Raw genomic sequence first — 27,616 nt, 5'->3', positions numbered from 1 at the left:
TTTTGCTACTGAAACCCTAAATTTGAGCCTGGACGATTCAGGTTTTACTGCGTAAGTTGGGATCTGATTTCCACACATCTCTCCGCGCCTTCTGTCTTTTCTAGCCTCACCGAACATCTACTCTATTTTATGACCTACCTGTTTGCTAATTTGGAGGCTCGGAAAAATGGGAGAGACCGTTAAAAACCTCTGACATTTCCTCCCCATCTCCACAGCTGATTTTACACGATTTCTGGGCCTCCCTCCCCAATCATTTTTTTAAAATGTGTACCCCTAATAAACATAGACACCGAACTGCATGTTTCAAAGAGGAAAAAAAGCAAATTTGTTGTTGTTGGGAGGAGGGTGTGAAGGAAACATTCTTCACCTTCCCCAGCATCATGTACAGATGCTAGGTTGAGGGCAATAGAAAAGGCAGTAGGTGGGGGTGCAGGCCCCACTCTGTACAATATAGAAGAATCTGATATAGATACTTTGTATAAAAGCCACGTGTCCTCAATCATGTCCTCATTTGTGTCCTCTTGCTGGCCAAGGGCTGGGGGGCACAGGGGGACAAAGAAGCTGGGGTGGTAGGCTAAGACATGGGGACATCCTGTGGTCCCCATTCTCTAGCTGTCCCCTTGCAGGGTCACTTTGGATCCTTGGTGGGGGCATAGCAGAGCTCCAGTGGCCGAGACACCTTCCAAAACTTTTCATTCACCAACTCCAGGGTCAGCGAGCCATTCAGTGTCTAAGGGAGGGTAGAAGGCAGAAGCACAGGGAACAGAAGAACATTGGAAAAGGAAATTCGGGGCAAAAAGTAACCAAGGTCGGGGAGGTGAGGAGAGAAAAGGAAGAAAAAGGGTGATGGGACAAAGCAGAAACATGGAGAACACAGGAAGAGAAGGAAGGACAGAGATGGGAGACAGATGCAGAGGTTGAGAAGAGGGCTAGTCAGTGAGCAGGTCAGGATCACGGTCATGCCCCAACTCCCCACAGCCCCCCTCCAACCACTGCTCTGAGCTCTTACCGTGAAAGCTCCGCCCCCAGGGGCGATGTAGATGGTGTACTGCTTCTCGCTGACACCCTCCAGACTGGGCAAAGCAGGCTCCTCAGGGCCATCACCTCCTCCGGCACCCCCACCCTCCCCACCACCCCCATCAGGTCCCCCAGCATCAGCGGTGCCCCCTCCAGGCCCTCCTGGCTCCCCAGCTTCCTGCTGCTGCCTCCGCTCAAGGGCAATGCGCAGGGCCAAGTACTTGGAGAGATGGTCTACTGTGGCGTTTCCAGTTGTCTTCACATACCTGGAGTGGGAAAGAGGGTAGATTTAGGGCACAGAAAGCCTCAAATGGGAAAGGGAGGTAAGGGCTTTCCAAAAGGGCCTCTGGGTTAGGGTTTCTTTCTGGGTTGTGGTAGGGGTGGGGGGAAGCCTGCTTCTAATAGAAGTCTATGTGATCTTTGGTTTCTCAGTGGTCTGGGTTAAGACAGGGTTCCTCACCTAGTCTGGCAGTATTCTCCCTTCTCCACGAGCAGGGGGTGGGGCCGGAACACGAGCTCGATTTCTCCACCTGGCTCTGGGGGACTGGGGGCCCCGGGAGGGCTTGGGGGGCCTAGGGTTCCTCCTCCCAGGATCCCTCCCCGGTCACCAGAGTCTTCAGAACCAGCACCCCCACCCACCCCACCAGTGCCACCTCCCACTGTCCCTACACTGCTTCCCCCTGCTCCCCCTCCACGGGGACGCTTGGGAGCAGGGCCTGGGGCAGAGTCAGGGGCAGAGTCTGAGCTCACATCCTCTCCATCCCCTTCTCCCTCCCCAGGCTCTCCTTCCCCCCCACTCATTGTCGTGGTCTGATCTGACCCGGGCATCGGCCGCCTCACACGCTGGGCCCTGTGGAAGCAAGTGGTTGAGGTTAGAAAACACCAAGGATAAGGGGTTTAGACTTTAAACTTTAGAGAATTAAGAGATGAGGGTACTCTTAATAGTGATATCTAGTATTTATTAAACACTAACTACTATATCAAACACCCTGCTAAACATTTTGAATTGATCACCTCTTCAATACAACAAGTCCTATAAAACAGCTAATTATATTACCTCTATTTTATGGCTGAAAAACAGGCTCATAGAGGTTAAGTAATTTGTTTGAGATGGTAGGACCTTGCCTCTCAAAGTGGGATCCAAGAACCAGTAACATCAGCACCATATGAGAGGGTATAGAAATGCAGAATCAGAATTTGCATTTTGAACAAAAACCTCAGGTAATTTAGATACTCATGAAGGTGTGAGAACTGCTGAGGTGGTGATTTAATCCTATGAGGTATTTAATCCCCAGCAGTATATGAATCCAGAGTTTATGCTCAAAATCACTATGCTATTCTAACTTCTAAAAAGTCAGAAACCAGTGGGCTGGTTTCTTAAAAGTACCAACAGTTGCTTATAGGAAGCTACAGTTTATATGCATGACTTTAAGGCCTGACAACTAGGTATATAGTCAGCTCTTAGGATGCTGAAGTTCAGAAGGGTGATGGTCACTCAGCTGGCAGGCAGCAAAACCAATACCAGGAGTCTGACCCACGGACCCCTCCCACTAGCCCTGCTGCCTCCTCTCCAGTTCTGTGTGTCTGTGCATAGCCTGCATTCTCGCCCCTCCTCGCACCTGTGCATGGCCTGCATGCGCAGCCCCTCTTCAATGCTGGAACTCAGTGCTTGCTGGTTGTGTAGGCGGCTGAGGCGAATGAGCACCCGGTCTTGGTGAGCCTCGTATTCCTCCCGACTGGGATAGATCTTAGAGATCAGGGCATCAAAGTTGGGGTCTGGCCTTAAGGACCTCTTGGATACCAGCTTCTTGCGACAAGTGGGGCACTCCTTGTTCCTGGGATGAGAGAGCAGAGGCCATGAGCAGTCAGCTGCCACGGCATTGAAGCCCAGGCTGCACAAGGACCAGTGAGAGGGGCCCAGCTTGGTATCCCTTTACCCCATCTCAAACATGCCCCTCCCGTTACCCGCTGCGCAGGGCTGTGACGATGCAGTCAGAGCAGAATCGGTGGAGGCACTCCTTGGTGGTCATCGTATTCTTCAGCATGTCCAGGCAGATGGGGCACATGAGTTCTGAATGCAGTGACCGAGGGGAAACCGCAATCTCTGTGCCATCCATGATGGCTTCCTGGAGGCATTAGTGGGTGGAAAGATGGTGTTGGGTTGGTGGGGGAAGGGATTTTAGAAACAAGTAGTCTGAGAAATTCAGTGAGATGGCAGAATCTGGGTATCTCATTTGGCAGCTTGAAAAAGATGGGAATTCTGAGATAGAGAGAGGTTTTGGTTTGGAAAAAATGGAGAAGAGAAAGGATTTGTGTCCATTAATTAAGAGTAGCAGTTCTGCAATAGGAAAATCTGAGGTTTGGGAGGAGGCCCCAGGATGGGGGTAGAGGAGTGGCATAGATTTGTGGTTTGGGGAAGACCTACAACAGAATTTCTTAAAATGTGGACCTAGTACCACTTGTATCAGGATCCCTTAGGGAACCTAATGCAGATTATGGGGCCCTGTCCTACCTACTGAATCAGAATGTCTGGTGGCCGGCCTGGGAAGCTCCATTTTTAATAAGCTCCCAAGGTAAGTCTTGAACGCACTGACATTAAATTGAGGAACAGGGAAGGTCATTTTTGTACCTGTTTATCTTTCCAATGCACAGTAAAACGGTACTTGCTCTCCCACCCTGTTTAGAGGTAATAAATGTGAAAGTGTTTTAAAAAGATTAGGGTGATTCAAAGAAAGGTAGGGCTAGGAAGCCTGTGAAGCAGGGCAAGGTCGGCAGAATGGGGCAAAGAATGGGAAAGAGGCTGCATGATGGAGGTCTGTGGAGTGAGGGATTTGGGAGGAGTGGGTAAGCTGTAAACGGGAGGATCCTTCATCACCTGCGGGGTCCGATGCAGCTCATACAGGCTCAGTTCCCACGTTTTGCTGGCATTCTGGGCATTCGCTGGCGTCGTCATGGTGACCGGGTACAGACCCCCAACCAGGGCCTCACTGCGGAGGAGGAGTAGAAGAAAGCTTGGGGGAGAGGGGGAGGAGAAGGGGTATTAAGGGGGCCGCCTCTCGCGCAGACCCCGCCCCTTCAGAGGCTCTTTCCTCAGCCCCCGACCCGGCGCCGGCGTGGCCCCTCACCCACTCCAGCCGTCAGCGCTCCGACTGCCGCAGTACCTCTCCTTGAGCCCTGGCTCCGGGGCCGAATTTGCTCGGTCCTCAACCGCTGCTCAGACAGCAGGCACAGCCGCCGCCGCCGCCGCCGCCATGGCCGGGGCACTGGGGCCCTACGTCACTTCCGCCTGCCCCTACACCCCCCCGTCCCCCCCCCCCCCGGCAGCGGGCGGAGACGTCACCCGCCGATCAGGGCGCGGGTGGGACGCGACGTGAACACCGGGATTCCCCCGCCCACGAGACGCTCCAGCCTCCTGGAAGGAGCCAGGGTGCCCTGCGTTCCGCGCCACGTGGGGGCTAAGATCCCCGCCCCCAGCCCAACTTGGTCGCACGAGGTGCCCCCTAACCTTAGGTAGCCGTTCCCCTCCCGATTCCCCCAGCCGAGGACCTTAGCCCCAGAGGGTGGAGCCTGGGATCGCCCAGATCCCGGGAGGGAACGGAGGGCTCGGGAAAGGGGCCACCTCCCCGACCCTGCTTCCCCCGAGGCCCAGGAATCTTCCCCCAAAACAAAAAAAAAAACCTTCTCGGGAACCCCAGCCCGGGATCCTGGAAAAAAGTTGCAAACAATCCTCTGCGCTTCAGCCCTGCAGTCCTTCGAACGCAACTAACTCCTGAAGGGTCCAGGATTCCCCTTACCACCCTGGGGACTTGCTCCACCCTCCACTTTGGCTCTCCCCAGACCCTCCGACCCGCTCTCTCCCTCGAAGTTTGGGGGCAACGGCTCGGGACGTCCAGACTCAACTCTCGGCCGGAGGCATAGACTCGAGAATTGCGTTTGGACAATCAAGAGCCGCGGCCCGGGGCGGGGGAGGGAGGCGCACGGGAGGAATGGGGGAATGGAGACGCGGAAGCAGGGACACACACACACACACACACACACACACACACAAGATGGGGCCCCTATCGGGAAGGGGGCGTGCGCGTGTGGGTGGTGGGGCACAAGGGGCAGAATGTCTGGAGTGGGAAGTGGGCAGCTTTGTTCAGGACTGGAGTAAAGGAAGGGGATGGAGAGGGAAGAGAAGAAGAAGGAGCAGAGCCATCCCCACTGGGGGCAGGGGTTGAGGGAGATAAGGGAAAAACAGACTTTGATGGGTTTCCTGTGCCCATCAGCCTGTGCTGGGGATTCCGGACTTGGGCTGCAGCTGCCAGGGGGGGTTGTCTGTCTTTGGGACAGGGCATCAATGGGTCCCCTCCCCACCCCTGGGTTTCCCCCTACTTCCCTGTCCTCTCCTTCTCTTCGTGGCCAGTCCTTATGTGGGCTCCAGAGTCGATTAGCACGGACCCCCTCCCTTTCCTCCTCCTCTTCCCAGCCCCCTCCCTTCTGCTCTCCTCCAGCCCCTTTCATCCGCTGGTCCATTCCCCTAATCCTGGCCCCCTCCCTTAATCCCCCCCATCCGACCCCAGGCCGGCTGCAGCTATTGTAAGATGGAGAGAAAAGGGAAGGGGGACTCAGAGAAAGAAGAGGGGTGGGGGAGGGCCACCTGTTCCAAGACCCCCCTCCTAAGGCTAGACTGGACACTGGGATGGGGCCATGAACAAATCACCCTTGGGGATCATAAGGACTCAGGGAATTGGAGGGGGGCTGATGCTGCAGGACCATTGAAAAGAGGTGGGGCAGAGACCCCTCCCTCCAAAAAGACCCAGTGTCACGCATACACAGTGTCACACACACTCTCTCCTCTCACACCCGGCGGTGGAGGTTGCCCTGGGAGACCAGGCAGTGAAAGGGAACAATCTTTCTTTGGGAAAGGGAAAGGAGGGGGAGGTGGGGAAGGGTCTGAGAGCTTGGACACAAGAAGAACCAGAGGTGGTAGGGAAGAGGATTTGGAATTTATTAGGTCACAAGTACCCTTCCTCCCATATTCAGCATTCCCAAGTATATACTGCCACCCCTTTTGTAGCCTGGGAACTTAAGAGTCCTCATCAGCAGGAGTCTTGGTAGGGTGGTGGGGGAGTAAGCATAGTTGAGTTCTTGAGGCAGTTACATGAAAAGACCTCCTGGGAGGGGCAGAAACATTTGGACAGATGCAGAGGTAGAGAGACAAATGGGCTGGGGGGGTGTCCACTTTTGTTTCCTGCCTGCTGGAACCTCTGCCTTTCCCCTTGTGGCTCCAGACTCCCCTCCCTGAGTTGCTTTCTCATATTGTCTGGATTCTCTGTCCTTTCCCTCCCCATGCCAGCCCCATACCAGTGACTTCCACTGAGGCTCCAGTGATGTATCCACTATCTTCAGATGCCAGGAATGCGACCACATCTGCCACATCTAGGGGCATGGTGGGGAGAGGCAGAATCCTGCTCACTGTTGTGGACCCAAAGTAGCCAACATCTCCCACCCAGAATACCCCCTTCCCCAACACACAATGCAGCTGCCCATCCTGGTGAGGCCCTCACAAATACCACAAACCTTGGGCTTTCTTCATTCAGGCCCCTTTCCCAAGCCTCCTCCCACTCAGTGCTCACCCTCAGGGTTCCCCATGTATCCCATTGGGATCATTCCAGTCACCTGTAAGGAAATACTCTTATGTGAGTAGAAGTTTCACTGATGGATCATTTTATAGATTGAGTTGAAGTCTGTGGCTCTTCTTGCTTTTGTCATTCATCCCTTCATACCTTTATTGAACACTTCATAATTGCCAGGCACTGTGCCTAGCATTCTCTCTGAAGTCCAGGGAGGTTCTCTGAAGGATTCTGCCCTCCCCCCAAAACAAAACTTCCTACCTTGTCCCGAACTTTCTGTGGCACCTTCTGTGTCATGGGAGTTGTAATGAACCCTGGGAGGACAGTATTACAGCGGATCCCATGTCTGTGGAAGGGAGAGTAGCTGCTGACTCTGGAGTAGACTTAACATTGGCCCCTCCCTCATACCTGTTATATGCTTCATTGAAGCCCTCCAGCATCTCCAGGAGTGTGACTAACCGTCCAAGCTCCCGGGCTACAGTCTGGGTCAGCCCAATCACTCCAGCCTTGGATGCAGCATAGTTTGTCTGCCCCATATTCCCCACCTATAGGTGAGTCAGAGATCTGGAATGAGTCAGGAGTTCCAAAGAGGGGCTCTTTTCTTTATTCCCATTTGACCTCATCCCAACTCAACCTGACCTTTCCTACGATGCTACTGATATTGATGATAGAGCCAGGACAACCACCGGACACCAATGCTTGGGCTGCAGCCTGAGTGACTAGAAAGGTGCTCTGAGACCAGAGGATAACAAGACAAAAAGGATCAGCTGTTTGAAAGCCCTCCTCCAACCCTCCCACACCAAGGTAGGGAGGCCAGAAGTCCAGAGTTCAGAGATCACCACCTTGAGGTTGACAGCTATGACTCTGTCCCAGTCATCCTCAGACATGTGGAGCAGAAACTCATCACGGGTGATGCCCGCACAGGACACGACGACAGATGGCAGGCGAGAAAAGCAGGCCTACAGGAGGGGGAGGTTACCCACCAAAAAAAGCACAAAGAGCTGGGGCAGTGTAGGCAGTGCCTGCATTGAAAGGAGGCAAGAGCTCCCCGCGTTCACCTGCACTTGTTCCAGCAGGCGCCCAACAGCCCCAGCGTCAGACACGTCGGCCTGGAAGGCAGTATGAGCTCCACTAGGCGCCCCTTCCTCACTGCCCCGCCCGCCCAGCAGCCGCACCGTCTTTCGTGCCGTTGCCCCGTCCAGGTCGCAGGCGGCCACGGTGGCTCCCTCTCCGGCCAAACGCACACTGACCGCCCGTCCAATGCCACTGCCTGCACCTGGGATGGAAGGGAACACGCGGCGGGGACGGAGAGTGGGCAGGGGTCAGAGATCATTTGGGGGCATAAACAAAATTCGGACAAGGGACCAGAGGTCACAGGACCGCGAGGCCTGAAGCCGCGCCCCCTGACATCATTCTTTATCCCCAATCCGCCCCAGCAAGAACCCCCTCAACCTGTGACCAGCGCCAGAGCTGAGCGGAGCCGAAGCTGAGACGCCATGGTGGGCTGCGAGCTCCCCAACACCGAGCCAATCCGAGAGCTGAGGGGGTGTGGCAAGGGCAATACCGGAGCCAATCGAAAGCCTGCCAGCGAGAGGCCATCTGCGGCCAACAGCGCCCGCAGACCTCCCTCCGCGGGGGCGTGGCCAGAGTACCTTATGCGAGATCAGACCCACCCCCTTCCCCCAAAAGACACAAAGACGTGGTGCTAAGATCCTAGGACTTTATTTCCGGTCTCCGTCCCTTCCCTTAGATTTAAACACAGTGATATAAAAAAAATAAAACAAAAAATCAGGTCATGAGATTTGCAACTAACACTCACCTCTCCCAAGCACCCACTCCACTCCCCCCCCCAATCCCTCCCAAATCAGGACACACGATTGAGGTTTATCCCCGAGGCTCCTCCTGCTACTGGTTCTGTTTAGGGTTCTTTCTTTCAAGTCTTCACCAACAGATGAGAGAGAAGGCAGATCTGGTAAAACCGGTGTGTGGCAGTTTGGTCCTCTGAGAACAGGTGGGTAGGGGACACTGCTGTGATCACCTCACCCCTTCCAGACTTCTTCATGGCTCCTTTTGGCCCCCTAAACCTTACAACATGGTCAGCCCATACTCAACACCATGTTCCCCCTCGCCTTTCATTCTCATCTCTACCACCCCCATAAGACTGCCAAACCTTGATGACCATAGTGCCAAAGTCAGCACTCCCTTAGGCTACAACTCCTTGCTCTGGCAGATGTCCCTGGCCTCAACCCTCAGACCCCACTTGGATTTAGGGGCAAGAAGTTTGGGGCAGGGGTGGGGGTGGTATATCCTACCTCTCACTCGAGATGGGCAATCAGCACCATCATGACAACTCCCCCCAGCAGCCCTAGCACCTCCAGAAGTGACTGCAAAGGTGATGCCTCCCTCAACAGCTCAGGCAACACCGACACTGTTGCTACATAAATGAAGCCACCTGCAGTGAATGGCAGAATCCACCCAGGACCTGCACCACCTGCAACTTCACTGCCTACTGCCCCTCCTTCAGCTAAGAGGGCACAGGCTGTGCCTGCCAATGCCCCTACTGCCGTCAGCAGCTGTAGACGCATCGCCTGGTGGGCAAAAAAAGAGAGAGAGAGAGAGGAATTCACCAACTCACCAACATGGCTGGTGGAGTACATGAGTAGGGTGCATGTCTTTGGAAACTAAAATTTAAGGCAAAAGAAAGAGGGATCTAGGGTAAACATTTTCTGAAAAATCTTAGAGATCAAATATGTTAGGGCAGTGAACCTCTAGTTCACTTCATTCCACAAATATTCTGATTCAATAGGTCAGGGTGGGGTGGAGGTGGTGACGTAAAAGATCCCTATACACTGTTTAGATGGTTTATGGACCATATTTTAAGACATACAGAGATACAGAACAAGGAAATAGAACTTCCTCCCCCTCATTACTAGAAGATTTGTTGTCAATGACTGTTGTCTGAAACCAATAAGAAACGGACTTATGCTTGGGGTGAGCAGAAATAAAGGGTTTGAGATAATCATGCTTGTTGCACCTCATTACCAACCTGCTTTTTACTGCAGCCAGACTGGACCAAGATGGCAAAATCCCCGATCTCATGAGGTACTTCATGTAGCAGGACTGTCATTGTGGTCAGGATCCCCAGCCCCCGGCCCCCTCGAAATGAAGCACCAATTGCCAGACCATCCGTGAAATTATGTGCCAGATCAGCAGCCAGATTCAGGTACCCTGACACACGTAGGTCTTAGAGCAGAGGAAGAGGGAGTGATCAGAGGCATCCATCACTCCTGGTCTTAGCCCCTTCAGTCATTCTCACACCTCCCCTTAGACACATGGCACACCCAGCCCCTCAGTATTTCTCAGACATTTGTGCATATTCCAGTTCACATGCTCTGATTCAGGATGATGTCCCCTGCTCAAGCTCACTGCCAACCAATAAGAGCCTGGTTGCTCACCTGAGCCTGTTGCTTCCTCTTCAGGATTCTGTGGTCTCACAGGCCCATCTTTGGGCCCTGTGCTACCTCCTCTCCTCTTTCTCTTCCCCCCAGCTTCCTTTTCTTCTTCTTCTGAGCTCTGCTTCTCCTTTGAAGAATGTTCTGTGGGAAGCACAGGAGTTGGAAACAGAGATCTCACATTTCCTCAAGAGAGAAGTCCCCTCCTACCTAAGAGCCAGGAGATGAGGGAATACTGAGGCAGGAAAAGTGACTTTTGGGAATGTTATTTCTGGGCTTACGCTGTCTTCCATGTCCTTTACTTCCATGTATGTGACCATGAGTGTGTCCATGTCCATGACTGTGTCCATGTCCTCCTTTTACATGTCTCACACATTTCTCCACCACAAGAAATGCGACAATTCCACTGAGGACCCACAGTCCCACAGAGAGAATGGGGCCCTGGTCTGGAAGAGAGGCATTGAAATATTAAGGGAAAAATGCTGATTTCAGACTCCTCTCCAAATGCAGATGGTAACAATTAGGGAGAAAGAGGCATTCTCCAGTCATCACCCCATTTGTCCCTTACTCACTACTATGGGAGTGTCCATGTCCCCTTTGCTCCACAGGGTGGTGAGAATGAGGCTCTGGGGGCAGGAAGGGAAGAAAAAGTCAGATAAGGGAACACCCAATCCAAAGGTGTATTTGGGGAAAACTGGAAGATCAGGGATTACAAAAGGGAAAGAACCCTTTTGCCCAAACAGTAAAATATATTAAGATTTGAGGTAGAGGTCACTTACCCAGGGCATGAGGGATGAGGTGCAGGAAGGCATCTCCCAGGAGTCCCCCCGAAGCAAAACTGAGCAAGATCTGGAGCAGAGAGCGGTGCCGGGGGGAGTTTGACTCCACAGGGATAAGGAAGAGGACAAAAAATGGAGCTGCAGAGATCAGCACTGTGGCTCCCAGTGCCTGGTGAGGGAGAGTCAGGGGTCAAGTGAGTTTTCCAACAATCCAGAACCAGCCCCTCTCTCCCCCATCCCCTGGGGACTCACATAGGCCCAGAGAGTGAGAGTGTCCAGGTCCTGCTTGATCCCTGGAGCCCCAGACTCCTCATAGCCTCCATGGCTATGCTCATTGTCATGTCCATGCCCATGGGAGAAGCCATGGCTATGGCTATGGCCATGTTGCAAATCCTCATGTGAATGTCCCTGGTCGTGACCGTGGGTATGTCCATGCCAGATGCTCTCGTGAGTGTGGCCATGGCCATGGGCATGGCTGTGTCCATGGTGGAAATCCTCATGTGAGTGCCTGTGGCCGTGCCCATGGAAGTCCTCGTGCAGGTCCTCGTGCAGGTCGCCATGACCCCCGTGTCCGGCCACCAGCAGCCCCAAAGCCGCCCAGGTTAGCAGACCCACGGCCACCCAGTGGGGGGCCCCCAGGCCCTTGGCCATCTCGCTGACCAGAGGGACAGAGATAGTGACTCCACTTGAACCTCAACTCTATATCTATACGGGGTCCGCTTTACTCCACTTGCGCCCTCAGGCCATTTCTATAGACCGTTTCCCCATTCTACTCTGTTACCACCCACATTGTTCCCAAGACTCGTTGTCTTTATCCCGAATTCCCTCCCGGATGTAGAGCCCCTGGGACGCCGCTCTAGGTTATGGTCCTCTGCTTTATTGGTTCTCTGGGCTCTCGTCTCTATGATCCACTAGACCCGGGAAAAGGCCTAGAAAGGATGGTAGGGAAAATCAGGGGTTCTCACCGGCTCCGGGATCCGGTCCTTTCCCGGTTTGCTCGGACGTGGCACTCCCGTCTCTAGCTCCCGCGAGAACAGGAAGTTCCGTCCTACCTCCTCCCCAATACCTTTACCAAGATGGCGGCCCTCAGGCAGCGGCAATCCCACCTATGCTGTTGCGCATGCGCGGGTGGCGAGGTTATTTGAGGAGAGGTTGGGCGAGGCGGGCTAACAGGAGGAAAGAGGCCGCCTCCTCCGTTTCCAACTAGCCGAGAGGGCGGGAACTAGCGTCGAGACTTCCCGTCTGTACCAAGATGGCTGCCATATCGGCGCTGTCATTTTGGCTCAGTGCAGAACGCAGCGCTTAGTTCGACCCGGTCCCGGCCCAGTCTTTTGCTCTCGGGCTTCCTCGTCCTCAGCTAGCCCCCTGGTCAATTTTTTGGAATCCCTGGTAACTCTTCGGTGTCCTCCTACTCAGCCAAGCATGTCTTGGGCTGCTCGCCCGCCCTTCCTCCCCCAGCGGCATGCCGCAGGGCAGTGTGGGCCGGTGGGGGTGCGAAAAGAAATGCATTGTGGGGTCGCGTCCCGGTGGCGGCGGCGACGGCCCTGGCTGGATCCCGCAGCGACAGCGGCGGTGGCGGTAGCAGCCGGAGAACAACAAACCCCGGAGCCGGAGCCGGGGGAGGCTGGACGGGACGGGATGGGCGACAGCGGGCGGGGTGAGTGTCCTAGCGGGCGGAAGGGCGACCGAGTAGCCGTGTTGTCTGCAACCCTTCCCCCCACACCCTTCCCCCGGCGCTCTTTCGCAGGTGCTCCCGCCCCCCTGTTTGTAAACACGCGTCCCCTCCCTCCTGAGGGCCTTAGCGCCCTCCCCCGGGGCGGGGCGGGGAGGGGGAGCTTCCACCCTCTTAGCTGTGGCCCGTTGAGGCCTTGCACATCGGAGTCCCGAGCTAACCACGCTTGGGATTTCCCTATAATTTGAAGGCTCTGGACGTGTGGCGGCGGATCCCACACCCTGGAAGGGGTCTCTTTCCCCTATCGCCTAACCCCTGCACAGTTCGGCGACCCGGCTGTATGCTGGGAACTGATGGAGTGGCTGGTCCACCCCACGTGCTTTCCCACCCACAGAAAGATCTGGCTTGGGAAGACCTGGGTATTCATCCAAATGCTTTGACTGGAGATTTTCTTCACCTGAATTATTCTCCTTTTCTTTGTCACCTCCCCCCACCACACACACACACACACACACACACACACACACACACAAAATTAGAGGTTAAACTGTTGTTTGACTACAGTGTGTTTCTGGGCTTGGATGGCAAGGGTGGATGGGATGGGGTGGGTGTAGCAGGGGAATTAGAGAGAGAAGTAAGGTCTCCAGTTCTAACTGGAGTTCGAAGACTTATTTTCTCTTTTTGTCTCTCCTGTCTCTGTGTGTCTCTGTGACTGTATGTACCCCTCCCTCAGACTCCCGAAGCCCAGACAGCTCTTCCCCAAATCCCCTTCAGGGGGGACCTCCTTCCCCTGGGCCACCACTGCCTCCTTCAGCAGCCTCATCCCTGGGAGGTTCTGGGGCCCCACCCCCGCTGCCACCACCCTCACTGGGCTCCCCCTTCCCAGTCATCAGCTCTTCCATGGGGTCCCCTGGTCTGCCCCCTCCAGCTCCCCCAGGATTCTCCGGGCCTGTCAGCAGCCCTCAGGTGAGAGGTTGTGACTCACTTACTGCCTCTCCACTTTCATTTCTCTGTGACCCTAGATTCTTGTGTGAACTTCCCTATGGCCAACTAACCTTCCAGTCCTTTAATTTCGGTAGGCCTATGGTCCTTGTGAGACTCCTTGCCCTTTTTTGAGGTGACTGATCTTGCAGTGCACGCTTCCTCCCCAGCCCCATTAAAAAAAAAAAAGAAAGAAAGAAACAAAAGAAACCCTTATAACCTTGATGTCCCTTTCATCTATCAGTGATTTTCTGCCCGTCTGGTCCCATGTGCCTTTCTGAGATACATGTCCTTCGGGACCACTGTGTTGTGCAATTTCAGGGAGCACTGTTTCTGTCTATTCTCATTGGGTGTGCTCCAGAGGAGTCCCTTAACATAGACTGCAGTGGAAAGAATGCCCTCTGGAATGTGCAATGCAGGGCTCTGCCTAAGTTATAGGAATGATTTCCGTCACCTTTGAGAGATTTTCCTTCCCAATGAGTCTCCCTATGACTTCCCTATTTCCCCCATCCCAGATTAATTCAACAGTGTCGCTCCCTGGGGGTGGGTCTGGCCCCCCTGAAGATGTGAAGCCACCAGTCTTAGGGGTTCGGGGCCTGCACTGTCCACCCCCTCCAGGTGGCCCTGGGGCTGGCAAGCGTCTGTGTGCAATCTGCGGGGACAGAAGCTCAGGTATGGGGCTCAGCGGCTCAGCAAAGAGGAGGAAAGAGTCTGGGCCACTCACCATCGCCTGTGGGATTTCCAGGTTCTCAAGGGGTTGGGACAGAGTAAGTGAGTTGGGGGAGGTGTAGTGAAAGCTAAGGAACCTGAAACTCAGATAAGGGATGGGGTGTCTGAGGGAAGAGGGAGCTGGGACAGGGTTTTTGAAGAGTGACAGAGAGCAGGAATAGATCATCTCAGAGCTCCTTGTTCCCCAAACACAGGGAAATTAAACTAAGTGGACGTCAAGTTTTGCCAGGGGAAGGTAGGCAAGAGATTTAATGGTGAGTGGGGTTTACATGCACTCTTATAGTAATTCCCCTCCCTCCATAGGCAAACACTATGGGGTCTACAGCTGTGAGGGCTGCAAGGGCTTCTTCAAACGTACCATCCGTAAGGACCTGACCTACTCATGCCGGGACAACAAAGACTGCACAGTGGACAAGCGTCAACGGAACCGCTGTCAGTACTGCCGCTATCAGAAGTGCCTGGCTACTGGCATGAAGAGGGAGGGTAAGAAGCCTGCCCAGGCTTCTAGTCCATAGGCCCTTCCTCTCCCACCCCATCCTGTAAGAGAGGAAGGGGAGCCAGTAGAGAGAAGACTGAAGGAAACCTCAAACTTTCTCTCAGGAAGACAGGACTATTCTTTCTCTCCTCCAGAGGGCGGTATTTAATTTCTCTCTGTCTTTTCTCATCAGCTCTTTTCCCTGGTACCTTGATCTAGTCCCCCTTCTTAATGGCTTTGCTTCTTTGGTCAGCTCCACCAACCACTCCAGACAAGGGGGGAATAAATTTTCCTTTCCCAGGAAGGATCTCTCTATCTCCCCTTTTCTAACATGGATAATCCCTCCTCTCTTTGATCTGATGCTCCCTCTCTGGTTTCTGTCTCCTATTATCCATGGTCTCTCCTCTGACCTCTGGGACTCGACTCTCTTAAGCTATAAACTTTACTGAAGACTCTCAGGGCTTGCCTTTTCTCTGCTTTGTTTCCTCATCTTCTTAAGTGTGATTCATAGGATTTTAAGAGAGACACTTTAGAGAGTATCCTGGCCAAATCTTTCATTTTAGAGATTAGCATGTCATCTGCCAGGTAAAATGACTTTCCCAAGGTTATGCAACAAAAGAGTAGCAGGGCTGGGATCAGAGCCCACATCTCTGAAGTCTTAGGCTAGCACTCCATTTCCTGTCTGTTGAGTCAGAAGAGTGCAGTGTTTGCAATCAAGCAGACTTGGAATCAAATGTGTGACCTGCCATGCATTTTGGGCAAGTTATTCTTTAAAAATGTGGACTATAGTTCACGGAGTTGTTGTGATGATCAAGTGAATGTTAAAAAGTGCCTGGCACATTTCTTAGCATGTAATAGCGCCTCTGTTTAAATGTTAGCTTCCTCCCTAGTTCCTCTCCTGCCCCTTCCTTTTCCTTCTTGACTTATTTATCTGCCTTTTTATGACCCCTGCTTCCAGGTTGCCCCCCCAATCTACCATTTCTAGTGACTCCCCCAATTCTTATAGATATCTCCCAACGGCCATGAGACCCTGATGAGGCCCTAAGGACATTTTGAAGCCCCTCATGACTGGCTGCTTACATTCCACTTTTCTCCTTCTTTTCCATCCAGCGGTACAGGAAGAGCGTCAGCGGGGGAAGGACAAGGATGGGGATGGGGAGGGGGCTGGGGGAGCCCCTGAGGAGATGCCCGTGGACAGGATCCTGGAGGCAGAGCTTGCTGTGGAGCAGAAGAGTGACCAGGGCGTTGAGGGTCCTGGGGGAACCGGTGGTAGTGGCAGCAGCGTGAGTGATGGGGTCCATCCACTCTCTTCCCTGAGGCGGGTGGGAGGAGGGAGTCTAGATATGTTCTGTCTCCCCCTTTGTCTCTTTCCTTCCCTTCACAACCCTCCTAACACTGCCTGGGATGGGAAGTGCTGCCAAACGAGGTCTCTCAAACATCTGAGGTGGGTGTGATAGCTCCCTCCATCTCCACCCTCAAACACCCACCTGCAGAATCACAGTCAAGTCCCAAATAAATACTTGTTTACACAAATTCATAGGGATTGGTTCAGAATGGGCTTGAAAGGAGACTCCAATAAAAGGAAGGGGTGTCTTATAAGGGAGAGGGCCCAGTGCAGCTCCAAACCTTCCATAACTTTACTCTCCCATCCCCTGCAGCCAAATGACCCTGTGACTAACATCTGTCAGGCAGCTGACAAACAGCTATTCACGCTTGTTGAGTGGGCAAAGAGGATCCCCCACTTTTCCTCCTTGCCACTGGATGACCAGGTCATTTTGCTACGGGCAGGTCAGTGACCTTGGATTCCTTTGACTTGTTGACATGTGGCCTTTTTTGACCTTCTGATCTCTAGTGACCTTAGTGGCCTTACCTTGAATTCTCAGGGAGCCAAAAGTTCACTGACCTTTCTACCTTTTTCTTCCTTTCTTCTGATGCTTTGAATTTCATGGCTTGCTCTCTGGCTCCTGATCCTTGCTGCCCTCCACGCAGGCTGGAATGAGCTCCTCATTGCCTCCTTCTCCCACCGATCCATTGATGTACGAGATGGCATCCTCCTCGCTACAGGTCTTCATGTACACCGCAACTCAGCCCATTCTGCAGGCGTGGGAGCCATCTTTGATCGGTCAGTGGCCCTGGGCTGGGCTGATCTGTAGGTAGAGGGGGTTGGGCTATAGGCTGGTCCGTGTCCAAGGCTGGCTGAGCTGTGACCTTTGAGTGACCTGCAGGTCCCTCTCCAGGGTGCTGACAGAGCTAGTGTCCAAAATGCGTGACATGAGGATGGACAAGACAGAGCTTGGCTGCCTGAGGGCAATCATTCTGTTCAATCCAGGTAAGAGGAGGATTACCCCTGTCTTTCAAGACCAAGGCAACCTGAGAGCCTCCTCTTCTCTATAGATTCCTAAGTTACCAGCCATCCCCCTCAGTAAGACCCTCAACCCTGAAATCTCCCAAATGACCAAGAAAAAGCCCCATTCACTGATATGTTTCCAACCCCAACTCGCAAACCTAATGGGTCCCCCATCTGTTGAGCATCCAGGAGATTTGAGCTTGCTTCCTTTGCCAAGCATTTGGTGAAGGCTGAGTAGGTGGGGCCCAAGAGGGGCATCCTGTGGGACCACATCAGTATATCTGTTTTGGTTTGATTTTTTTTTCCTTCTTCTTCTTCTCTTCCCTGCCATCCCAGATGCCAAGGGTCTCTCAAACCCCAGTGAGGTGGAGGTTCTCCGAGAGAAAGTGTACGCATCACTGGAGACCTACTGCAAACAGAAGTACCCTGAACAGCAGGGACGGTGAGATGGGGCTTTAGGGGTGAGGAATTTAGGGAACCGAGGCTCCCATAGGGGTAGGGAGTGCCTCGAGGATGTGTTCAGGTCCATGTAGTTCCTGCTCTCACCCGCTTCTCTCACTACCACCTCAGGTTTGCCAAGCTGCTACTACGCCTTCCTGCCCTCCGGTCCATTGGCCTCAAGTGTCTAGAGCATCTGTTTTTCTTCAAGCTCATTGGCGACACTCCTATCGACACCTTCCTTATGGAGATGCTCGAGGCTCCCCACCAGCTGGCCTGAGCCTGGACCCAGATTTGGTGCTCCTCACATGGAGGGGAGGGCACAGCCAAGAGGGACTCCATGACATGGGGCAGGGTGGGGAGGGGTGATGTTCCCAGAACCTTGGTGGGGTGAGCACTGCAGGGCCAGAACAGAAATCTCCTAGGGGTTCCATAAACCCTCCATGGGGTTTGCTTGACATCCAAGTCAGAGGGGACCTCAGGCTCCTGTGAGGGCTGGGGATCTTCGTTTAGTGGCCTTGAGTCTCTGAACTTTTTGGGGTATCCCATGATCTGGGGTGGCCTTACCCCTTACCTGGAACAATATCTCCTTCCCATCTCCTCACCCCTCTGCACAAAGCACTGGCCTTGCCCCTAGGGCCTTCCTCTCTCTCTCATCTTGCCTCACTTATCTCCCCATCTGAAGAGTGGAAAAGGGGAACTTCCCCAGAGATGGATATTGGGGGGCAGGCCCCCCAAGCTGATGGACATGGAATAGGGCTCTAATAGGCCTTCCCAGGCCTGGCTGATGGGGGCTTCTCTGGAAGAGAGAGGGAGGGCCCTGTCACTGCCTCCTGCCCAGAGTCCCCTTTTATAGTTCACCTCCTACTGCAGTCAGACTGAAAAATAGAAAGGTGGTGGTGGTTAAAGGGCAGGTGGTGATGGAGGAACTGATCTATTTTTATTTTCCTCTGAGGATAGAAACTTGCAGTTAGATTCAAAGAAGTACTGTACTTCCCCAGGTTAAGTAAGCAATTCTGATAATGGAGCTGGGTGTTTGGGAAAGATGGCTCTGAGATGGTCTGTCCCTGGGGCTCTCCAAGCACTGGCCTTAACACCTCCTCCCCTCCCAAATCTCCTAACTTAAAGGGGCCTGGACTGTGATGGCCTTAGATAGGGCAGGGCCAGGCAGGGAAAAGTTTGGTGAGGGTAGTTCTCAGGCCTTTCACAGCTCCCCCCCAACCCTGGACAGTGTGGAATGGGACATAGAACCCATCCTGAAAATTGAGGGGAGGTGGTCAGCCTGCAGAGATGGGGTGCTGGGGCTGCATGATTCTTGCCCTACAGTCCCTCTCTTTGGGGTACCTTCCTCTTCTCTTCCACTCACATAAAATCGCTTTCAAATTAAAATCGCTGCTTTTCTGGACTGGGATGACTGTGTATGGAGGGGCACACGGCGCCGCCGCATAGGCCTGGGTGGGGAATGGGGGTGGTATCCGGTAGGGAGCTCCGGACGCACTCCCCTGACGGCTTCCCTGGGGCTCGAGAGGCCGGCGCAGGTGGGGGAGACAAGGCGCGCTTTGTCGGGGTGGGGGGAGGTGGGGGGGCGGTACGGGTGGGGTGTGCCAGGCTGGGGGCGGGGCCGACCGGAGCTGGAAGGATGGTGGTGGGGGGTGGCGGAGGCGCTGATTCTCAAAGGCTCCTTGTTCGCTTGCGCCCTCCCAGCGACAGCGGGCGGCGGCGCCTCGGCTCACCAGGGCCTTCTCTCCGGCCGCACCGCCGACTCCGGGCAGACCCGGCGCCGTGCCCGTTCGAGGGAGCCCACAGGGCGCTGAGCTTGGCGGCTTTCTTGGGCACTGCCCTCCCGGAGGCGGCCCCATGTCCCCGAGTTACCCCATTTCCCCGGACCCTCCCAACTAGGATCGCCTACCTCCTCATGTCTCCACAGTATCCCTTTCCACCTGGAGTTCCCGGGCTCCCTTACCTCGTCCTATTTCCATCTGCTTGGCCCTGATTAACCTGTCTTTGTCGGTCTGTCCCAGGCTCCGGCCTCGGTGTCCCCACGCCGGGCCTCTCCCCCCACCCCCACCCCCCCCGCCGCTGCCCCCCTCTCGGCCTTCGCTGCGGGTCTCTTATAGCCTGGTCTATAAATACCTCCGCCGTAGGCCGGACTCTGTAATTACCCGGGGCGGGGAGAGGGAAAGTAATTCCGGAGACCTGATTACTGGTGGTGGGGTGGGGGGCGACCCCAGACCCGTCTCTCCCCTCCCACTGTTCCCTAAATCCCTCCCTGGTCACTGCTGAAAGGGCGCTCTGGGTCCCCAAGGGAGAAAGAACTACGGGGGGTGGGAGTAGGGGGCTGGGGGAGGCTGGCTGTGACTGGACGTCTGGGTTCCAGAAAAGCAGTAGGCTGGGGGAGAAATACCAGGGTTCCCGAAAAGAGAATGCGAGAGTACAGCCCGTTGACGACCTGCAAGGAACAGGGGGAGAGCAGTCCGAGGGTCAGCGAGGGAAGAGAGAGGAGGGAGGGTTCCCGCTCCTCTTCACCCTCCACTCCAGGTGGGGATCGAGGGTGGGGTTTCCCTTCGGTGGTTGTGGGCGGGCGACTGCAGGCGGGGGCTGGGCCGGGGGCGGGGGCGTGGTAGGGGCTCTGGGCAGCTGGGGTGGCCGGGGACACACAGGAGCAGCAGCCACCAAGGAGAGAGCAGCGTCAGAACCCCGACGGTGCCTGGCTGCATGGAGCTGGGTCGCTGACAGCTGTCGCTGCCCGACAGCTTCTGATCTCCCCGGGACCCCAGCATCCGAGGTGGCCAGCTTGCTCAATCTCTCTTGTCAGCCTCTGGGCATCCAGTGCCTTCAGACATCCCCAGTTCCTGGGACCAGTGTTCCCGTCGCCCAGCTATGGAGGGGTGCAGCCACTGCCATCGCCTCCTCCTGCTGGTACCGCTTGTGCTGGGGCTGAGTGCTCATGCAACCTGGGCAGGTAAGAGGAGTCCGGACTCAGACCCCTGTGTAGTTGAAGCCAGGATGGAGCACAAAGCATCCTAGGGGAAGGGGCAGCTGATATCTGGGGCAGGAGCTTTTGATCCTGAGGAGGGGAATTTAGGTACCAAGGGTCCAGGTTGGAAGGCAGGACCCTGGGTTTCCTGGAGCCAGAGTAAGGATCACTTTTCTTCCCTGAAGTCACTGGGGGAAGGCAAGTGACGCTGAAAGGTGGAGGACCATCTTAGATAGCTCTGAAAGGGGCTGGATGCCTGGATGCTCTGGAAGAGCTGAAGGTGGCCAGGGCCAGTCTGGTTTAGCCTGGTGCTGGGGAGGAAATGGAAGGTGACTGTGGGTGGGTGAGGGGTGTATGTCCATTTATGGGTTCTGTATCTCTAGGGTGAGCGGGGAGCTTCTGTGGATAGAGCAGAGTCTAGCAAGTCTGGAAAGACTGGATGCTTCGACTGTCTGAACCCAATGGCTTCCCTGTCAGGACCCCCACCCCCTCCCTATGCCCTCGATGCTGCCACGCGGCTGGCTCTGGGGAGCACTGGGGCTGGCTGCCAACAGGACGGCCGCTGGACAGGCTGGGATCAGGTGTCTGAGGCCGGAGCCAACTCTTTGCATTCCTGTCCCCTCCCTCCCCCCTCTGGCCAGCCGGGCTCCCTGGGGACCCTGGTGCCCATGACCCGAATCTTTTCCTCCTTTTTCCCAGGCAGAAGTCCTGGCTCCTAAGAGAGGATTTTGTGTCAAAGAGGAGGGGGCTGGCAGCATCTGGGTCCTAGGCAAGTCCCTACTGCTAGAAGAGGCTAACTTGCATTTAACTTGACTATTTATTTCTTCTGCTCTGGAGAGAAAAGGGTCAGAAGGGCAGTGTAAAGGGTTTAGGTTAGATCACAGAAAGGAAGAACTTCCAGGATGTGGGGAGAGGGAGGCTCAGGAACGGGAGATTGAAGGGGATGATACTGTAGACCCTGGGAATCTCTCTTAGGGTCAAAAGGCATGGGTGGGGGTGAGCCTCTATAGGGAAACGGGTTAGTGTGGAATTCATAAGATTAAAGAATGGGGCATTTGGGGGACCAGGGAGCGATGGGGCTACCAGTGGGGAGATTGTGGGGCAGATGTGGGGAAGCTGGAGACAGTGGGGCAAGTATGTGGCTTGAGGTGGGAAGACTGTGGACAGACCTGTGGATCAGTCTTCTATTGGGCTGAACTGAACTCTCCAGGGGCTTGGTGAAGGGTGGGGGGGCCTCCTGAGGTCCCACTGGCCTGGGGTCTCTGTGAGTCTCTGTGTCTCTGTCTCACTCACCCCGCGTCTCTCAAAGCGGCCCTTGTGTGTTGGTGTTTGCGGAGCCACCACACGCGGGGGCTGGGCTTAGGCGGGGGTGGGGGGGCAAGGCCGCGGTTTCCCGGCTCCTGCACTCAAAGGGCCTTTTCTCTGCCTGCTCGCCCCACCTCACCCACCCCACCCAGCTCTGCTCTCCTGATTGCTCTGCACCCTGCCTGCCCCACATTTCTCTGAAAGTTTTGCTGGAACTCTCGTTTGGGATTTTTCCAATTGGGAGCTGATGGTGTGAGGACTGTGCGTTATCAGGGGGCAAATGAGGGAGAGGTGCCCTTTGTCTTCCAGGGTTTTTGAGCCACAGGAAGTGGAGTTCTAGGTGGACAGGGCTGGTGGCCCAGGTCTTGAGTCATTGGACCTTGAAGTGGTGGGGCAGGGTCGAGGTTCCAGGTGTGGGGAACTGGCCTAAGCTTTGGGCGAGTTCTCTGATGGGATCCACAGATGTGTGGCTCAGGGCCCTGGACCTACTCCGGCTATGCGTGGCGTCTTCAGCCTCCTTCCCCTCGGCTCCCCCCCTCCCCAGCCCATCTCCCAAGCCTGGGAGCACAGGCTCCTGGGGCAACTCTTTTGTGTATTTCCTTCCCCAGCATGACCAGAGTTGTCCCCACCTCTCCAAACACAGGATTTGTAGCACTTTGAAGCACCCTTGTCATAGAGCTGCTTCTGCTCCCTCCTCTGGTGCCCTCACCCCACTCCTCTCGTGCCCAGGATGATCGTTTGCCCAGATGTTGTTTGTGCTGGAGACTGGACAGAGGCCAGAGACCCAGAGACAGAGATATGGAAAGGGAGGGAGAGAGAGGGAGAGAGACAGGGAAAGAAAGAGATGGACAGAATGTGGGGAGAGAAATGGAGGAAGATGAAAGAGATAGAAAGACAGAAAGACCAAAAGATACAGAGCCAAAGAGAATAACAGAGACTGAGTTAGAGAGAGAAGGGAAGAAGGATAAAAGTTGAGAGAGATATTATGTGATAATAGAGAGAGACTCATAGGCTCAAAGAAGGATAAGGGAGAGAGTGAGAGGCAGAGATCCTGGGCGGGAGAGGGGCAGGAGAATGCATGGAGTCCCAGGCCAACACTGTCGTCATCCAGGTAACACTATGTGTCCCATCCATTCAGGTCCCAACCCCAATTGACTCCCAATCTAATTCCCTGAGGGTGCATCCCTTCCCCTGACTCTCCCGGACTCTGACAGGTGCAGCCCCTGTGGATGTCCTCCGGGCCCTGAGGTTCCCCTCCCTTCCTGATGGTGTTCGGAGAGGGAGAGGCATCTGTCCGGCTGACGTGGCCTATCGAGTGTCCCGACCGGCCCAGCTCAGCGCGCCCACCCGCCAGCTCTTCCCAGGTTTGTGTCCCATGGTGTGGTAGGGAGGGCTGGGGGTGGTCATAGGGGTGGGGTTTGGGATCAGGCACCAGAAGGGAAGGGGTTTAGGGTTCTCTCTGCCTCTCACACTACCTGCGTGTCTCTCTTGGGTACCAGGAGGCTTTCCTAAAGACTTCTCTCTGCGGACTGTGGTCCGGACCCGCCCTGGCCTGCAGGCTCCCCTCCTCACTCTCTACAGTGCTCAGGGGGTGCGGCAGCTGGCCCTGGAACTTGGCCGACCCGTCCGTTTCCTGTACGAGGACCAGACTGGGCGACCGCAACCCCCGGCTCAGCCTGTCTTCCGAGGCCTCAATCTAGCAGATGGCAAGTAAGTTGGTTTGCTCCTCGGGTCCGCCTGGGTCACACTTCCAAGAGCTCCCCTCTGGTCATTGCCCAGAATCCCCTTTCCTTAAACTGGGAAATCCTGCTGCCTCTTTTGGCCACACCTCGCATGCCCACTGCCCAAACTCCAGCAGATTCTAGCCCTGAGTTTGGGCTTTAGAGTTAAAAAAATTCTTGCTTTGCAAATGGTGCTAGCCTGTACCTTGGGCAAGTTATTTAACTTTTTTTTGAGTCTCAGTTCCATACCAATAAAATAAGGATAATAGAAATATGAAAATCAAATGAGAAAATGGGTGCATGGTGTTTGGTGGGTTGTAAGCATCAGTAAATGGTAGCTAAAATGGTAGCTATTATGATTACTGCTGTTATCAACATTGGCTTCAACCCTTCAATCAGCTGTTCCTTTGACCCTATAGACTTTTCCCCTTCAACTGGTCACTTGAACCTCTCTCCCTATGACAAGGTGGCACCGTGTGGCTGTGGCCGTGAAAGGTCAGTCTGTCACTCTCATTGTTGACTGCAAGAAGCGAGTCACCCTGCCCCTCCCCCGAAGTGCTCGTCCTGTGTTGGACACCCATGGAGTGATAATCTTTGGTGCCCGTATCCTGGATGAAGAAGTCTTTGAGGTAATGGGAGTGGCCAGAGAAAGGAGTGACTTCTCATATCTTGTGTCTGCTTACCTTCAGGCCCTACCACCTCATCTTTCCATTCCCTAGCTACTCATTTCTCTTCTTGTGAATGTACGTTTCATTTTCCTATCTCCAGTGCTAATTTTCTCTAAAGGAGAACAATACCCACTTATATGTACCTATGTCCACAGCTACTTATTCCATACTCAGTCTTTATCAGTCTCCGCATCCACCCATCCTCTAACTCGTCTATTTATCCACCTCCCCATCCATTTTCTGTCTCATCCACCTACCCACCTATGCGCACATGCGTGCATCCACCATCCTCTCATACATCCATCCACCCAGCCAGCCATTTACCCACTCACCAGCCTACTCATGCATTCAGGCTCCTATCCATCCTTTCCCTGCTCGCTGACTCTCTCCTTCAAAGCACCTATCCATTCATCTATCTTCTATCCACCCACCTACCATCTACTCACCTATCCTTCCACCCACTCAGCCACTCTCTCCTTCAGTCTACCCAGCCACCTCCTCGTCTACCATCCATCCCCATTTTCACTTCCATCCATCTGCTTACCCACCAGTCTGCCCCCCATTTACCTTGCCCATCTATCTACTTCATAATCCAACCATACACACATCCATTCATTCAGCACCCATCAACCCTCCCTATTCATCATCCACTCACTGGCCCACCCATCCATCCATTTATCCATCCACCCAGCCAGTCAATGTTTTCTGAATATTTACAGTTCCAATGCCAAAAGGCAGACAAGAGAATATAATACAAGGTCTTTGTCATACCAAGGAGATCCCAGTTTGTTTCTGGAGATGAGACAAAAACCCTAAACTACAGTATAAGTGTGCTAAGCATCATATATGGGCACATCAAATGCCTTTGGAATAGAGAGCAGGTCCTCCCTCCCTCATTTCCAGAGGTCCTGAGATTTTTCATCTTTACGGTCATTGGAATGTCGTAACAGCAAAGGCTGAGACCACTGTCTCAAGAAGGCACCTGTGGAACGGCCCATGCATTACCACTAGGGGGCAACGGGGTAAGCAAGGGGTGAACTTAGAGGTGGAAGGCTCAGGTTCTGCCCCTGTGAGTGACCTTAGGCCAGTCATTGTCTTTTTGAGCTTCTCTGAATGAAGTACATTTGAAAAATAGGCATGAAGATCCTGGCTTTTCTGGCTGTGGCGAAGGTCCGGTTAGATTATGGACGGGAAGATTCTTTGAAACCTGAAAAGGGCTGCACCCATGAGAGACCTGATAACGACCTTCTCCCATTACATAGCTTCACCTTGGTCTGGCCTTCTGGCCTTTGCCCCAGACTATTCCCATTGTCTTTCTCTGAAATCTTATCTACACCCCCATTGTTGTTTCTTGCTTATGTCTGTGTAGGGTGATGTCCAGGAACTCGTCATCGTCCCTGGGGTCCAAGCTGCATATGAATCCTGTGAACAGAAGGAGCTGGAGTGTGAGGGAAGTCAGAAGAGGGAGAGACCTCAGAACCAACAGTCCCACAGAGTCCAGAGATCCCCGAAACAGACATCATCAAGACTTCATAGGCCACAAAACCAGGAACCCCAGCAACAGGTGAGGAAGGTGAGAGAACCCTCAGCACAGGACACCCCAGGCAGGAAGATATCAGATGTCTTCCCCAGGGGAATTTCCCCCAAAGTTCTAGACTCCTCCCCGCCCCCGCCATTTTGGGCTCTTGATCTTCCCTTCCGAATCCGCCCTCCCCAGCCATACTGTCCTCCTCCAATTTCCCTCCTCCCAGTCCTCATTCATTAACCTTTTTATTTTCATTTAAAAATAAAAAGAGTCATTATAAAGAATTAATAGCTGGGAGCTATGTCTCCTGTTTGTGTCTCCTCCTCTGCCAGTCTTCCCAGAACTGTGTCCTTGGCTTTCACATCCCTTCTTGAATTAAGAGATTGGCAGAAAATAGGGTGGTGGTGGTGGGGGGTGGGTGTTGAGATATGGGGAGGGAGGATGGGAGAGCAGAGTAGGGGAGAGATGGAAACAGGGAGAAGGAAGTTGAGATAATAAAACTGAAGAGGATAAATGGGGAAGAAATAGGAGACAGAGGGAATCCTGAAGGGGTGGTGGGTCTGCAAAAGTGTGGGGGTCTCTGGTCTCCTGTGCATGGAGGTTCAGGCTTAGAGACTGTGATGGAGGGGGCAGGGAAGGAAGACTCTGGCTTGGGTGGGGTCTGGATGATTAGGGGGACAGATATGATCTGGGGTCAGTGGTCTGAGGTTGGGAGGGTCGATCTCTTAATCATGTATGCTTCTGCCCCACATATGGGACCCATTCCCCCTTTCCTACCTTTCCCTCATTTTTTTTTCCTGACCTCATACCTCTTCTTTTATCCCCAACTCCCTATTTTCCAATTCTGTGGCTCCCTTGTTTCCCAACTCCCATACCATTTCCTCATCTCCCTCTTCCCACCCTTTCCCTCTGGATCCTCCAATTACCCTGCCCCCTTCCTACCTATTCTCCCTGCCCTCCTCCCTAATCCCAGCCCCTTGAGTCTCTCTACTATGACTACGAGCCCCCCTATTACGATGTGATGACTACCCGGACAACCTCTGATTACCAGGTAAACCTGAGGGGCCCTTGCATTTCTCCCCTTCTTCCCACCAACCCTTGCGAACATCTCCTGTGACGTCTTCCACCCCTTCCCAATCTATGGGGTGAGACTTCCTAGATTTAGAAATGGGGCCTACTCACTCACTGGCCCCTCCCATGTCTCTCTGCTGCAGAGGCCTCGAAGCCCCAGCCACAGGGGTCTCCCTTCCCCCAGGGGGCGCCGGACCCCTCCCCGAAAGCCTACCGCACCTGCCAAGAGGTCAGCGGCCGGGCAGGCACCCCTCTCACCAGGCCGGAGGCCCTCTCGAATTGGGGGCTCCAGCCCAGCACGGGGTCAGCCTCTCCCCTCCCGACGCCCAGCGCGGCGGGCAGCTCCCCCCGCTGCCCGGGCCCCCCCCAGGACCAGAGGCAGCGGTTACCGGCAGGTAGAGCCGGGGCATCCAGATCTCTGCCCCCCAAACCCCTCTGACCTCGGAGATTCACTCTCCCCAAACTGTCCCCCTCCAAAGGGGCTGCAAGATCTGAGATTTCCCCCAACCCCCAGCACGGACAGACACTGCACTTTGTGGGGGGGGCAGGTGCTGCTTTGCATCCCTTCAGGCTAACCTTCTCTCTCCTTCCTTTCCACCCCCTCAATCCTACCCCCCTGTGCTATGCTGCCCATTTCCTTCCCCTTGGGGTCAGGACCCCACCCTAGGTGAAGAGGAAGGAATCTTGGAGTCAAGCCCCTTGCCACCCTCTGAGGAGGTAACTCCGTCCCCTCCCCTCCCCCCAGCTGGGAGCGCTGGATGTCGGTGACTCACTTCCGTTGCCCCATGTCATCTTGATGAATCAGCCTCTCCTCTGGCCGGAGGGCTGTTTGTCATATTCGTTT

At 54.4% G+C, this 27,616-nt stretch overlaps 5 protein-coding genes across 12 annotated transcripts in view; 2 read left to right on the top strand and 3 right to left on the bottom strand.

The window, feature by feature from the left end:
• Positions 1 to 278: 278 nt before the first annotated feature.
• Positions 279 to 4,296, bottom strand: RING1 (ring finger protein 1). 5 transcript variants are annotated; one of them, XM_077161471.1, is made up of 7 exons: positions 4,179 to 4,296; positions 3,893 to 4,028; positions 2,983 to 3,143; positions 2,637 to 2,852; positions 1,478 to 1,867; positions 1,010 to 1,283; positions 279 to 730 (listed from the first exon to the last, which is right to left on the bottom strand). In XM_077161471.1, exons 2-7 carry the CDS (start codon positions 3,968 to 3,970, stop codon positions 629 to 631), a joined length of 1,221 nt encoding a protein of 406 aa, XP_077017586.1. In that variant the 5' UTR covers positions 3,971 to 4,028; positions 4,179 to 4,296; the 3' UTR covers positions 279 to 628. The 5 variants fall into 5 exon arrangements, with proteins under 5 accessions (XP_077017586.1, XP_077017590.1, XP_077017587.1 ...); XM_077161475.1 differs by having other exon boundaries at positions 3,893 to 4,004; XM_077161472.1 differs by having other exon boundaries at positions 4,143 to 4,295.
• Positions 4,297 to 5,689: 1,393 nt separating this feature from the next.
• Positions 5,690 to 8,227, bottom strand: HSD17B8 (hydroxysteroid 17-beta dehydrogenase 8). 2 transcript variants are annotated; one of them, XM_077161470.1, is made up of 9 exons: positions 8,085 to 8,227; positions 7,691 to 7,908; positions 7,475 to 7,591; positions 7,272 to 7,364; positions 7,092 to 7,177; positions 6,894 to 6,978; positions 6,636 to 6,678; positions 6,364 to 6,438; positions 5,972 to 6,173 (listed from the first exon to the last, which is right to left on the bottom strand). In XM_077161470.1, the coding sequence occupies exons 1-9, from the start codon at positions 8,128 to 8,130 to the stop codon at positions 6,157 to 6,159; spliced, it is 780 nt and encodes a 259-aa protein (XP_077017585.1). In that variant the 5' UTR covers positions 8,131 to 8,227; the 3' UTR covers positions 5,972 to 6,156. The 2 variants fall into 2 exon arrangements, with proteins under 2 accessions (XP_077017584.1, XP_077017585.1); XM_077161469.1 differs by lacking the exon at positions 6,636 to 6,678 and having other exon boundaries at positions 5,690 to 6,173.
• Positions 8,228 to 8,338: 111 nt separating this feature from the next.
• On the bottom strand, positions 8,339 to 11,931 carry SLC39A7 (solute carrier family 39 member 7). Of its 2 annotated transcripts, XM_077161467.1 has the most exons (8): positions 11,829 to 11,911; positions 11,116 to 11,518; positions 10,864 to 11,032; positions 10,657 to 10,710; positions 10,366 to 10,530; positions 10,088 to 10,228; positions 9,679 to 9,875; positions 8,339 to 9,220 (listed from the first exon to the last, which is right to left on the bottom strand). In XM_077161467.1, exons 2-8 carry the CDS (start codon positions 11,512 to 11,514, stop codon positions 8,948 to 8,950), a joined length of 1,398 nt encoding a protein of 465 aa, XP_077017582.1. In that variant the 5' UTR covers positions 11,515 to 11,518; positions 11,829 to 11,911; the 3' UTR covers positions 8,339 to 8,947. The 2 variants fall into 2 exon arrangements, with proteins under 2 accessions (XP_077017582.1, XP_077017583.1); XM_077161468.1 differs by having other exon boundaries at positions 10,864 to 11,016; positions 11,372 to 11,931.
• A 250-nt stretch (positions 11,932 to 12,181) lies between these two features.
• Positions 12,182 to 18,894, top strand: RXRB (retinoid X receptor beta). 2 transcript variants are annotated; one of them, XM_077161466.1, is made up of 10 exons: positions 12,182 to 12,520; positions 13,269 to 13,501; positions 14,032 to 14,188; positions 14,549 to 14,728; positions 15,831 to 16,003; positions 16,379 to 16,508; positions 16,710 to 16,842; positions 16,958 to 17,049; positions 17,404 to 17,509; positions 17,638 to 18,894. In XM_077161466.1, the coding sequence occupies exons 1-10, from the start codon at positions 12,286 to 12,288 to the stop codon at positions 17,783 to 17,785; spliced, it is 1,587 nt and encodes a 528-aa protein (XP_077017581.1). In that variant the 5' UTR covers positions 12,182 to 12,285; the 3' UTR covers positions 17,786 to 18,894. The 2 variants fall into 2 exon arrangements, with proteins under 2 accessions (XP_077017581.1, XP_077017580.1); XM_077161465.1 differs by having other exon boundaries at positions 16,946 to 17,049.
• A 1,266-nt stretch (positions 18,895 to 20,160) lies between these two features.
• COL11A2 (collagen type XI alpha 2 chain) overlaps positions 20,161 to 27,616 on the top strand; it is a 29,831-nt gene continuing 22,375 nt past the window's right edge. Inside the window, exons 1-7 of the mRNA XM_077161464.1 lie at positions 20,161 to 20,467; positions 23,002 to 23,151; positions 23,287 to 23,497; positions 23,975 to 24,137; positions 25,546 to 25,740; positions 26,675 to 26,752; positions 27,427 to 27,489. Of these exons, the coding sequence (XP_077017579.1) occupies positions 20,386 to 20,467; positions 23,002 to 23,151; positions 23,287 to 23,497; positions 23,975 to 24,137; positions 25,546 to 25,740; positions 26,675 to 26,752; positions 27,427 to 27,489 (942 nt within the window). The 5' untranslated portion in view covers positions 20,161 to 20,385. The remainder of the gene's footprint in view (positions 20,468 to 23,001; positions 23,152 to 23,286; positions 23,498 to 23,974; positions 24,138 to 25,545; positions 25,741 to 26,674; positions 26,753 to 27,426; positions 27,490 to 27,616) is intronic.

This window comes from Tamandua tetradactyla, chromosome 5 (assembly GCF_023851605.1).
Source record: "Tamandua tetradactyla isolate mTamTet1 chromosome 5, mTamTet1.pri, whole genome shotgun sequence".
NCBI lineage: Eukaryota > Metazoa > Chordata > Mammalia > Pilosa > Myrmecophagidae > Tamandua > Tamandua tetradactyla.
Note: the sequence above shows the minus strand (reverse complement) of the source record. Positions and strands in the feature narration are given on the sequence as shown.